This window comes from Balaenoptera ricei, chromosome 15 (assembly GCF_028023285.1).
Source record: "Balaenoptera ricei isolate mBalRic1 chromosome 15, mBalRic1.hap2, whole genome shotgun sequence".
Classification (NCBI taxonomy): domain Eukaryota; kingdom Metazoa; phylum Chordata; class Mammalia; order Artiodactyla; family Balaenopteridae; genus Balaenoptera; species Balaenoptera ricei.
Window position 1 is genome coordinate 25,077,104 of NC_082653.1, and position 12,262 is coordinate 25,089,365.

The following is a 12,262-nucleotide window of genomic DNA, read 5'->3' on the forward strand; positions in this document are numbered from 1 at the left end:
GAAAGGCAGTTCCTTAATGGTTCCTTTCTGCCTCCCTGGTTTTGGAGGCAGCTTCGGGTGTTCCCAGCCTTAAAGGAAGGGGGCAGCATTGTCTCTGGCGGCCACACCCAGAGATGGGCTTACCAGGAGGGCAGCCTCAGGGCCAGGTAACCAGGTTTCCCCAGGCCCAGGAGAAAGCAAGTGCGCAGCCCGCAGAACTTCTGCGGTGAAGGGGACTCGGCGAAGGGAAAAGGATCTTTTGGGTTCTTTAAAGAAACAGCCACACACCTTTGATTAGCCTACATATATTTGGATTTTAGCCCAGCCCAAGCCAAGTCTCCTTGAAGCCCCGCCTCCTGAAAGCTCCGCCCCAACGTCGGTAGCCACCCCCACTCCCTGTTCTAGGAAGCCACACCTACTAGAGATCGCCCGCCCCAGAAGGGCCCGTCCGGGGAGCCCCGCCCCTAGAAGCCCCGCCCCACCCCGCCCACCACCCAGAGGCGCGCTCAGCAGGTGGGGTTGAGCACGCGGCAGGAACAGGCGCTGCGGAAGAAGCGGCACTGGCAGAAGGCGCACGGGTCGCAGCAGGCGGGCGCCGGCGGCTTGCAGCTGTCGCGGGTGGCCACGCAGGGGCCAGGCGGCGGGGGCCGGGGCCGTGCCACCTTCTTCATCGAAGCCTTTTTCTGCGGGGAAACGCCGGGGCTGCCCGAGCAGTCCACGTCCGCCCCACTCGTCCTCACCTCTGCCTGGGAACTCTTTGGACTATGGAGGCCCCCGACCAGACATCCCCACCTGCTGCCCACCGCCCGCTCGACTGATGCCCACAGGGCACCCCAGCGGGTCCCCGCCTGCTCCCCCCAACAATGCCCCACTTCATCAGAACTTAACTGGCTCCGGCCTGGCCTCTTCTCTCCCTAGGGCATCCCACTCAGCTCCACCGTTTTTAACTACCGTCTCTGTTGCCTTCCCCTTCCGGTGTAGCCACAGTCCCTGTCAGTTCTGCCTTCACAATAGATCCGGAGTCTACCCACTGCTTCACTACCGCTGCTACTCTGGGCTAGGCCCCTGTCTGCTGCTCTTGCCCCCTTACAGTCCAACCTCCAGTGCACAAAAGGGACCGCTCAGAAGACCTATGATGGCATCACACTCGGGCTTAAAGCACACCCTCCTCCCCCTTACTTTGGTCCTTGAGGCCCTCTGTGGTTTGGCCCGCCCACCTCTCCCACGGGTCTTTAGCACACTGCCTTCTGTGCACCGAACACAAGAAATGAGTTCCTACTGCAGGAGCTTTGAGTTAGCTACTCCCTTTCCTGGGGACATTCTTTGCTGTGCTGTCCAATACAGGCAGCCGCCAGTCAGCCATATGTGGCTGCTGAGTACTTGAAATGTGTCTAGTGCAACTGAGGAACTGAGTTTTCAAAAAACAAGGTTTTATTTTCATTTTACTTATTTTTAGGGTTACTTTCTATTTATGTCAAGTGATACTGGTTTTCTATCATGGTTATATAGGTTTTTAAATAACTATATAACCATGATAGAAAAGTTTTAAAACTAAAGTTTTAATTTTAAACAAATATATTAAATAGGTGAAACTCAGATATGGTAAAAGTTGTGGAAATGGTTCTGAAATGACTGAGGTTTGGGAAACATTGCATTCATCCAAAAGAATGAGTGATGGTGAAATTTCAGGCAGGGTGTGAGCTAGTATAGGAAGATGCTTTTTAGCAGGTAAGCTATTTTGCTCAGTGAACCTTAGCTTTCTGGGCCTCAGCTCCTGGGGGTCTGGTTCAGGGCTTGAGGCCAGGAAGTTTTGGTAGCTTTCAGTTTCTTTTGGGCATGCAGGCCTGGGAAATCTTTTATTTAGTTCCTAGCCAGAGCTTGGGGATCCTCTCCCTTTAAGTCCAGTCCCACCCCAACAATGTGAGCTCCCAGACCTACCTTGGAAGATCTTTTCTTTTTTTCCGCTTCTTTTCTGCTGATCTTTTTGGATTTCTTGTTCTGTGCTTCAAGGAGAGAAGGAGCAAAGCCAGTCTCTGAGGGCCCTGAGCTGCAATGAAGTGGGAGGAACAGAGGGGGCTCCAGGAAGCCCCAGGGTAGGGGAGAGGATGAAGGGTTGGCTGGATAGATCACATCTTGGGACTTAGGCCAGCAGGTTCTTGTTAGCCTGGCTGCAGACCTGGAGCCAGAGACTGAGAGCAAAGAGTCCTCTGATGGAAAGCAAAGGCGGCCCTGGAAAATGGACTCAGTGTCTTGTACATGGATGGACTTGTTTTTCCTGTATCCCTATTTTCCATTTCTCAGAGCTTTGGAGCCAGGCATACCTGATTTGAATCCTGACTCTGCCATATAACAGCTTTGTGGCCTTGAGCAACCTACTTAATCTCCTTAAGACTCAGTTTTCTCATCTGCAAGTAGGATACTGTAATACCTACCTTGAAGAGTTGTTTTGGGGGTAAATGAGGTATGTTTATAAAGTGGAAAGTCTGACACATCGAAGGTGATCAATCAATGTTAATGTGCCCCAGTCCCTTCCCTGATATATCTAGAATATCCTCTTTTTGAAGTGAGAGACAAGTCAGCAAGGAATATTAGTTTTGAGCTTAGGTTCTGGAGTTAAACACTTGGGTTTGAATTCTGGCTTTGCCAGTTAAGAACTGTGTGTTAGTTACTTAACTTTTCTAAGACTTAATTTACTTAGCTGTGAAATAAAATAGGAATAAAAATAATACTCACTTCACAGTGCCTAGCACAAAGTAAGTATATATGTTATTATTATTATTGTCAGATGAAGTCGAACCAGAAGATCTCCATGCCAGGCTCTAATGCCCCTGATATTTTCTCCCAAGCAGTCATTTTCAATTCTCAACCCTGGCATGAAAGGACTAGTTCATCCCAGACTTGGTTATATTCTGCAGCATTTCCTAAAATTTTTACCATTGATAGGAGTTCCATGACTCATTAAGTTTCAGAAATGGTAAGTTAAACCAAATTCACCAAGTGTCATGACTTTAAGGTTTCTCAGAGCCTCTAACATGCTAAGCTGCGTATTCGATTGGTGGCAGGCAGGGCTTTCCTAAACCAAATGAGTTAAGGGGCACTTTATTCCTCCAGGATTGTTTTGAGGAATGAGCACGAAGGAGCTCTTGACCTATGGCAGTGGATCCTGGTATCAGCTTGGGGAGTGTGTTTGCCATCCTGCAGTTCTCTTGGGCCAGAGCCTGGAGGCTGGGCCCCAGGCCAGGCTACCTACCCACAATAGAGACAGAAGGGAAATCCAACAGGTTCATGGAAGAGTTGCTCCTCAGGCTCCTTTCATCTCTGGGCTTTTCCTCAGGTGCCAGGTGGCTGTAGGCAGTGAGGGAGCACAGGCAGACCAGCAGGGTAGCCAGGAGGAGGCGGATGACATCCATTCCGGGAGGCCTGAGTGGGACAGAGAAGGCAGTCAGGTGGGCCAGGGGCCCTGGCAAATGGATGTGCCCTCCTGCTTTCTTTGGGCTGGTGCTCTGATCCCATTCCACACCCCAGTGTCCCAGGGGAGCTGGAGGACCAGCAAGGCTTAGGACAGGGAAGGGGAACTGATAAAGGAAGAAGAGAGAAAAGGAGAGATGGGAGAGGAAGAAAGAAAGACAAGAAAGGGAGGGAGGGACTTCCCTGGTGGTGCAGTGGTTAAGAATCTGCCTGCCAGTGCAGGCGACACGGGTTCGAGCCCTGGTCCGGGAACATCCCACATGCTGTGGAGCAACTAAGCCCGTGCACCACAACTACTGAGCCTGCGAGCCACAACTACTGAAGCCGCACGCCTAGAGCCCGTGCTCCGCAACAAGAGAAGCCACCACAATGAGAAGCCCGCGCACAGCAATGAAGAGTAGCTCCCACTCGCCCCAACTAGAGAAAGCCCGCACGCAGCAACGAAGACCCAACACAGCCATAAATAAATAAATAAATAAATAAATTTATTTATTTTTTAAAAAAGGGAGGGAGATTGAAGCAAAGAGAAAAGGAATGCATTGCAATTGGTCTCTGCCTTCCAGAGGGTGGGGTGCTGGGGTTTTTTAAGTCAGTGGCCCCAGGAGACCCTAGGCTTGGGCAGAGTTGTTGAAAGGTCCCCAGTAATGCCTCACACTGGCAGAGGTCTTACTGAAGTGCAGAGAATAAGGCTCATGAGTTAAGACTGAATGAGAAGGTGTAGGGATAAATGGCTTTTTTGGACAAGTGTGTACGTCATTGCATATGCTATATTCCGACATCCAGAGGAAATAAATGCAGATATGGTTTGCGTCAGGAGGATAGGATGGACCTGTTCAAATAGGCTAACTATATTTATTGATTTATTGCTAGCTGGATTTTGATGAACCAGACAGATCCCAGAGTGGATTTCTTCCCATGAATGTCTAGGTTTGGCTTAGTGAGGGCTCACAGCTTCAACAGCATCTTCATCTTCTCTGAGTGTGGAATCCCTACTCCTCACCCACCCTGTGCGTGTTCTTTCTGGTCTGGGAAAAAGCTGAGACTGCTTCCCCAAGGTTCTCTGGCCCTGCCATAAGGCATAGTGGGTGAGAAGAGAATAAAACAATCTGCTCGTGCTGGTCCTGCCCATTCCTGGGCTCAGCCTGGCAATTTCTAGCCTATTCCTCCCAGCCCTCAGATTGCTTAGAGTAAAATTTTCTCCATTTCTGTTACATTCCAGGAGAAGGAGGACCCAAATAGCCAGCCCCCAACCTCATTCTAAACTTCTTAAAGGTAGGGGGGACAGTCCCTTCCTTTTGAAGTCCATCCTCTACCTCTCTCAGCCCTAACTCCATTTCTTCTGATACCTTCAGATCCTTTCATCAATGGGCATTTATTTGCCTATCATGAACTGGCCACCAATTTTCTTTCACAAAGCCTGGTAGTAAGTCAATAGGATGAGCCCTGGGCTCGGAGTCAGGACCTCTGAGTTCTTGTCTTGGCTTAAGCATTAGTAAATGCGTGAATTTGGACAAATCCATTCTTTTTTTTTTTTTTTTTAATGGACTCTAATTTTCTTTTTGGTAAAATGAGGGGAGTGGGCTAGGTGAGTGGTTTGCATTCATTTAGCAGGGGAACTCTTTTTTCAAATAAACAATGACTTGAAGAATCCCAATCTATAAAACAGAAAGAGGCAATACAGAGGTTTTTCAAGCAGCTCACATCTTTTTTGTGTGGTGGGACAATACACCTCCTCAGGCCCTAGAGCCCAAAACATTTTTTGAGGCCCTAAGTTTCCCAGCTCCATGCAGTTCGATCTCTGAGGTTTCTAGTCCCTATCAGCAATAGTTAACCCAAACAAACCTTTATCAGGAAAGTCTGGGGACTGAGGCATAGTAATTTGCTCCATTCTCTGCTTCTCAGAACTTTGTACTGTTCTCTGTCAAATCCTTTATCACATTGTTTATGTGTTTGTCTCTCCCACTTGATAAAAAAAGGTCATGTTTTACTCATTTCTATGACCATGAACCTGGCACACTGACGAGCCCCAAGCAGTAACTTGGACCTCTCTTCCTAGCAGGACTCCCTCTCTCTCTCTCTAATGATGCTGCTGGGCTCTCAGCTTGGAGAGCAATTTCTCCTTCTCTCTTGTTCCCCACACCCAGTCAATCAGTCATTAAGTTCTAGTGATTTTCACTCCCCCCAATTCTCACAACCCTCCCTCCCTTTCCATTCCTCCTGTCCCTAGCAGCCCAGTTCCTCCCGCTTGGTCTTCCATAAGAGCCTCCTTACTGGCCTCCTTGACTCTAGAACATATAACCAGACTAAGCTTCCTTTTAAATAAAGCCCCATTTCCTTTCATTCATTCATTCATTCATTCATACATACATTCATTCAGCTAGTTAAAAAATATTTGTTAAGTACCAACTATGAACCAGTGCTATGCTAGATTCTTGGGTAAAAATAGTGATCAAGATACACAATGATGCCTGTCCTTACAGAGCTTACACTCTATCAGGGATGACTGACAAGTTAAATAAGTTATTCTAATAAAGCTTGTGCTATGGGAGACCTCAACTAGTGCATGGACTAGGGAAGGTCTCTTGAAGCATGTTGTATTGAAGCTGAAAACAGAGGGCTGATTTGGACTTATCCATGTTGGAGAGGAGAGTAGAGGTGGTGATGACAGTGTTGCAGACACTGAGAACCATATACATGAAGATCCAAAGGCAAGAGAGGATGGTGCATTTGAGGAACTAGAAAAGATCAGTAAGGCTGGCAAATAAACATAACAGGAGATGGAAGCAGGGGCCAGATCATGATGGGACTTGTAAACCATGGTAAGGAGTTTGAACAATATCTTAAGGTCGATGGAAAATGAATGAAAAGTTTTGAATAGGGGGAGGGACTTGTTCAGATTTGCATTGTAGAAAGACCCCTCTGACTGGGGTGTGGAGATGGAGGGGACAAGACTGAAAGGAAGGAAAACCAATTAAGAGGCTGCTGCTGGATTCCAAGCATTCTATTCCTCTGCAGGGGTTACCCTGACTACCAAATGAAATACATAATCCATAGCCTCAAAAAGGCACCAGAGCCCTCCCAACCTGCCTTCCACATTCCTTTCCAGCTTTATCCTTTCCTATAGGAAGTATATATCCTAGCCAAGCTTGGCTACTTCCTGGTCCCCATACAAAGCTCCTCCTTTACCACTTCTTAAGCCTGACCACTTCTGACCTAAGCACAGTACTTAGCTTGTTATACAAGCATTTATTTACTTACCACTGAGGCTGAATCTGTAGCTGTTAGTGACTGCAGTATTCGTTTGCCCTTTCCATGTTTCGTGTAGCATTTGTACAGTCTTCAAGCTAAATATGGTTTTCACGTTTGTAAAGTGTTCTATTAAAAAAACAAAAACCCAACAGAGACCCTATGTGGTCCACAAAGCATAAAATATTTACTCTCTGGCCTTTCACAGAAAAAGTCTGCTGACCCTGTCTAGATTGTGAGAATCGTGAGGGGCTGTTAGGCAAGCAAGCACGTCTCGTCTGCTCTCTCAATATCTACTAACTGATTGAAGTAATTAACTGCTTCTTTGGGTAAAGGTATTGATGATCCTTATTAAAAGACCAATGTGACTTGGGAAAGTTAACTTGCGCCATTACCAACCAATAATACTTGTCATTAATTTATCAGGTTTCAGATTCGCTTTAGGACAGGGCTGGGTCCTAATGAGACAAAAGTTAGGTTTGGTAAGTTTTGATTATTAGAGGCAGAGGGAAAATATCCATTCTGAGTAGTTATCATAATGTTTTGAAACTTTCTATTACACCATGCTGCCTAGAATTCATAAAGATGCAGTGCAATAACCCCTGGAATACAAATAAGAAATATAATCATTGGAAATTGCAAGATAATATTTTGATTAGTTGCATAAAATTAAATGTGTATTTTAAGATTTTATTTTGTATCCTCAATCTCTTCCAAAAGCAGTTTTTAAAAAAACTTCTTTCTTGTTTTTAATTAATTAATTTATTTTTTGGCTGCGTCGGGTCTTGGTTACGGCACGCGGGATCTTCGCTGAGGCATGCGGGCTTCTCTCTAGTTGTGGAGTGCAGGTTTTCTCTCTCTCGTTGTGGTGCGCGGGTTCCAGAGTGCGTGGACTCCGTAGTTTGGGACACTCAGGCTCTCTCCTTGAGGCGCGTGGGCTTAGTTGCCCTGTGGCATGTGGGATCTTAATTCCCCGACCAGGGATCGAACCTGCGTCCCCTGCATTGGAAGGCGGATTCTTTAACACTGGACCACCAGGGAAGTCCCAAGAGACCATTTTTTTTTCAAGCAGCAGAGCTCTGGTATCAATGGGTATTAATTAGAAGGACAAATCAGAAATAAATTCAACTTGAAAAGAGAAAAAAAAAAAGAAAGGAAAGAATGGAGATATGGTGGAATGGGTTGGGGAGAAGCTCTGATTAAGGAAAAGCTCTGATTAAGGCAAGTCACAAAAGTCATGTCATTGATTGAGAGGCATTATACGTAGTTATTCTATTTCTTTGGGTTTTCCTTATCACGAGTGATATAAAACTGACCAAAAAACATGCTGGGAATTCCTGCAAAGAAGTGAAAGGGTAACTGGGAAATGTGAGTTACAGAAGGAGTGTCTGGAGTTCGGGGTGGATGAACTGAGACCCAAAGTCCACATTCATCACTTCCTCTGAACACCTGATAATGCAGGAATTATCACCATCACAGCAACCAGCAGGCTTAATATAAATAGTAGCCACTGCACAATGGGCAGGGAGGAGATGTCACTAGGTAACATCTCTAGACTAATTAAGGATATAGTGAATTACAGGGCTTAATTTTTTTTTTAATTTTTAATTTTATTTATTTTTTATACAGCATGTTCTTATTAGTTATCCATTTTATACGTATTAGTGTATATGTCAATCCCAATCTCCCAATTCATCACACTCCCCCTACCACCACTTTCCCCCCTTGGTGTCCATACATTTGTTCTCTACATCTGTGTCTCTATTTCTGCCCTGCAAACTGGTTCATCTGTACCATTTTTCTGGGTTCCACATATATGCGTTAATATACGATATTTGTTTTTCTCTTTCTGACTTACTTCACTCTGTATGACAGTCTCTAGATCCATCCATGTCTCTACAAATGACCAATTTCGTTCCTTTTTATGGCTGAGTAATATTCCATTGTATATATGTACCACATCTTCTTTATCCATTCGTCTGTCGATGGGCATTTAGATTGCTTCCATGACCTGGCTATTGTAAATAGTGCTGCAATGAACATTAAGGTGCATGTGTCTTTTTGAATTATGGTTTTCTCTGGGTATGTGCCCAGTAGTGGGATTGCTGGGTCATATGGTAATTCTATTTTTAGTTTTTTAAGGAACCTCCATACTGTTCTCCGTAGTGGCTGTATCAATTTACATTCCCACCAACAGTGCAAGAGGGTTCCCTTTTCTCCACACCGTCTCCAGCATTTGTTGTTTGTAGATTTTCTGATGATGCCCATTCTAACTGGTGTGAGGTGATACCTCATTGTAGTTTTGATTTGCATTTCTCTAATAATTAGTGATGTTGAGCAGCATTTCATGTGCTTCTTGGACATCTGTATGTCTTCTTTGGAGAAATGTCTATTTAGTTCTTCTGCCCATTTTTCGATTGGGTTGTTTTTTTTTTAAATATTGAGGTGCATGGGCTGTTTATATATTCTTGAGATTAATCCTTTGTCCGTTGATTCATTTGGAAATAATTTCTCCCATTCTGTGGGTTGTCTTTTCGTCTTGTTTGTAGTTTCCTTTGCTTTGCAAAAGCTTTTAAGTTTCCTTAGGTCCCATTTGTTTTTATTTCCATTACTCTAGGAGGTGGATCAAAAAGGATCTTGCTGTGATTTATGTCAGAGAGTGTTCTTCCTATGTTTTCCTCTAAGAGTTTTATAGTGTCCAGTCTTACATTTAGGTCTCTAATCCATTTTGAGTTTATTTTTGTGTATGGTGTTAGGGAGTGTTCTAATTTCATTCTTTTACACGTAGCTGTCCAGTTTTCCCGTCATCACTTATTGAAGAGACTGTCTTTTCTCCATCGTATATCCTTGCCTCCTTTGTCATAGATTAGTTGACCATAGGTGTGTGGGTTTATCTCTGGGCTTTCTATCCGGTTTCATTGATCTCTATTTCTGTTTTTGTGCCAGTACCATATTGTCTTGATTACTGTAGCTTTGTAGTATAGTCTGAAGTCAGGGAGTCTGATTCCTCCAGCTCTGTTTTTTTCCCTCAAGACTGCTTTGGCTATTCGGGGTCTTTTGTGTCTCCATACAAATTTTAAGATTTTTTGTTCTAGATCTGTAAAAAATGCCACTGGTAATTTGATAGGGATTGCATTGACTCTGTAGATTTTTTTGGGTAGTATAGTCATTTTCACAATATTGAGTCTTCCAATCCAAGAACATGGTATATCTCTCCATCTGTTTGTGTCATCTTTGATTTCTTTCATCAGTGTCTTATAGTTTTCTGAGTACAGGTCTTTTGTCTCCCTAGGTAGGTTTATTCCTAGGTATTTTATTCTTTTTGTTGCAATGGTAAATGGGAGTGTTTCCTTAATTTCTCTTTCAGATTTTTCATCATTAGTGTATAGAAATGCAAGAGATGTCTGTGCATTAATTTTGTACCAAATTTATTGATTAGCTCTAGTAGTTTTCTGGTGGCATTTTTAGGATTCTCTATGTATAGTATCATGTCATCTGCAAACAGTGACAGTTTTACTTCTTTTCCAATTTGTATTCCTTTTATTTCTTTTTCTTCTCTGATTGCCGTGGCTAGGACTTCCAAAACTATGTTGAATAATAGTGGTGAGAGTGGACATCCTTGTCTTGTTCCTGATCTTAGAGGAAATGCTTTCAGTGTTTCACCATTGAGAATGATGCTTGCTGTGGGTTTGTCGTATATGGCCTTTATTATGTTGAGTTAGTTTCCCTCTCTGCCCACTTTCTGGAGAGTTTTTATCATAAATCGGTGTTGAATTTTGTCAAAAGCTTTTTCTGCATCTATTGAGATGATCATATGGTTTTTCTTCTTCAATTTGTTAATATGGTGTATCACATTGATTGATTTGCATATATTGAAGAATCCTTGCATCCCTGGGATAAATCCCACTTGATCATGGTGTATGATCCTTTTAAAGTGTTGTTAGATTCTGTTTGCTAGTATTTTGTTGAGGATTTTTGCGTCTATATTCATCAGTGATATTGGTCTGTAATTTTCTTTTTTTGTAGTATCTTTGCCTGGTTTTGGTATCAGGGTGATGGTGGCCTCATAGAATGAGTTTGGAAGTGTTCTTTCCTCTGCATTTTTTGGAAGAGTTTGAGAAGGATGGGTGTTAGCTCTTCTCTAAATGTTTGATAGAATTCACCTGTGAAGCCATCTGGTCCTGGACTTTTGTTTGTTGGAAGATTTTTAATTACAGTTTCAATTTCATTACTTGTGATTTGTTTGTTCATATTTTCTATTTCTTCCTGGTTCAGTCTTGGAAGGTTATACCTTTCTAAGAATTTGTCCACTTCTTCCAGGTTGTCCATTTTATTGGCATAGAGTTGCTTGTAGTTGTCTCTTAGGATGCTTTGTATTTCTGTGGTGTCTGTTGTAACTTCTCCTTTTTCATTTCTACTTTTATTGATTTGAGTCCTCTCCCTCTTTTTGTTGATTAGTCTGGCTAATGGTTTATCAATTTCGTTTATCTCCTCAAAGAACCAGCTTTTAGTATTATTGATCTTCGCTATTGTTTTCTTTGCTTCTATTTCATTTATTTCTGCTCTGATCTTTATGATTTCTTTCCTTCTACTAACTTTGGGTTTTGTTTGTTCTACTTTCTCTAGTTCCTTTAGGTGTAAGATTAGATTGTTTATTTGAGATTTTTCTTGTTTCTTGAGGTAGGCTTTTATTGCTATAAACTTCCCTCTTGTAACTGCTTTTGCTGCATCCCATGGGTTTTGGATCATCGTGTTTTCATTGTAATTTGTCTCTAGGTATTTTTTTATTTCCTCTTTGATTCCTTCAGTGATCTCTTGGTTATTTAGTAACGTATTGTTAAGCCTCCATGTGTTTGTGTTTTTTACGTTTTTTCCCCTGTAATTGATTTCTAGTCTCATAGCATTGTGGTCAGAAAAGATGCTTGATAGGATTTCAGTTTTTTTAAATTTACTGAGGCTTGATTTGTGACTCAAGATGTGATCTATCCTGGAGAATGCTCCCTGTGCACTTGAGAAGAAAGTGTAATCTGCTGTTTTTGGATGGAATGTCCTATAAATATCAATTAAATCTATCTGGTCTGTTGTGTCATTTAAAGCTTGTGTTTCCTTATTAATTTCCTGTTTGGATGATCTGTCCATTGGTGTAAGTGAGGTGTTAAAATCCCCCACTATTATTGTGTTACTGTCGATTTCCTCTTTTATAGTTGTTAGCAGTTGCCTTATGTATTGAGGTGCTCCTATGTTGGATGCATATATATTTATAATTGTTATATCTTCTTCTTGTATTGATCCTTTGATCGTTATGTAGTGTCCTTCCTTGTCTCTTGTAACATTCTTTATTTTAAAGTCTATTTTATCTGATATGAGTATTGCTACTCCAGCTTTCTTTTGATTTCCATTTGCATGGAATATCTTTTTCCATCCCCTCACTTTCAGTCTGTATGTGTCCCTAGGTCTGAAGTGGGTCTCTTGTAGACAGCATATGTATTGGTCTTGTTTTTGTATCCATTCAGTGAGCCTGTGTCTTTTGGTTGGAGCATTTAATCCATTCACATTTAAGGTAATTATC

At 42.9% G+C, this 12,262-nt stretch overlaps 1 protein-coding gene across 7 annotated transcripts in view; it reads right to left on the minus strand.

Moving 5' to 3' along the window:
- Window positions 1-475: 475 nt before the first annotated feature.
- Window positions 476-12,262, minus strand: part of ASIP (agouti signaling protein) — a 100,839-nt gene continuing 89,052 nt past the window's right edge. For all 7 annotated transcript variants that reach the window (XM_059896459.1, XM_059896458.1, XM_059896456.1 and 4 more), the window contains 3 exons: window positions 3,230-3,399; window positions 1,918-1,982; window positions 476-662 (listed from right to left, as the gene is read on the minus strand). In XM_059896459.1, coding sequence (XP_059752442.1) covers window positions 486-662; window positions 1,918-1,982; window positions 3,230-3,389 — 402 coding nt within the window. In that variant the 5' untranslated portion in view covers window positions 3,390-3,399 and the 3' untranslated portion in view covers window positions 476-485. The remainder of the gene's footprint in view (window positions 663-1,917; window positions 1,983-3,229; window positions 3,400-12,262) is intronic.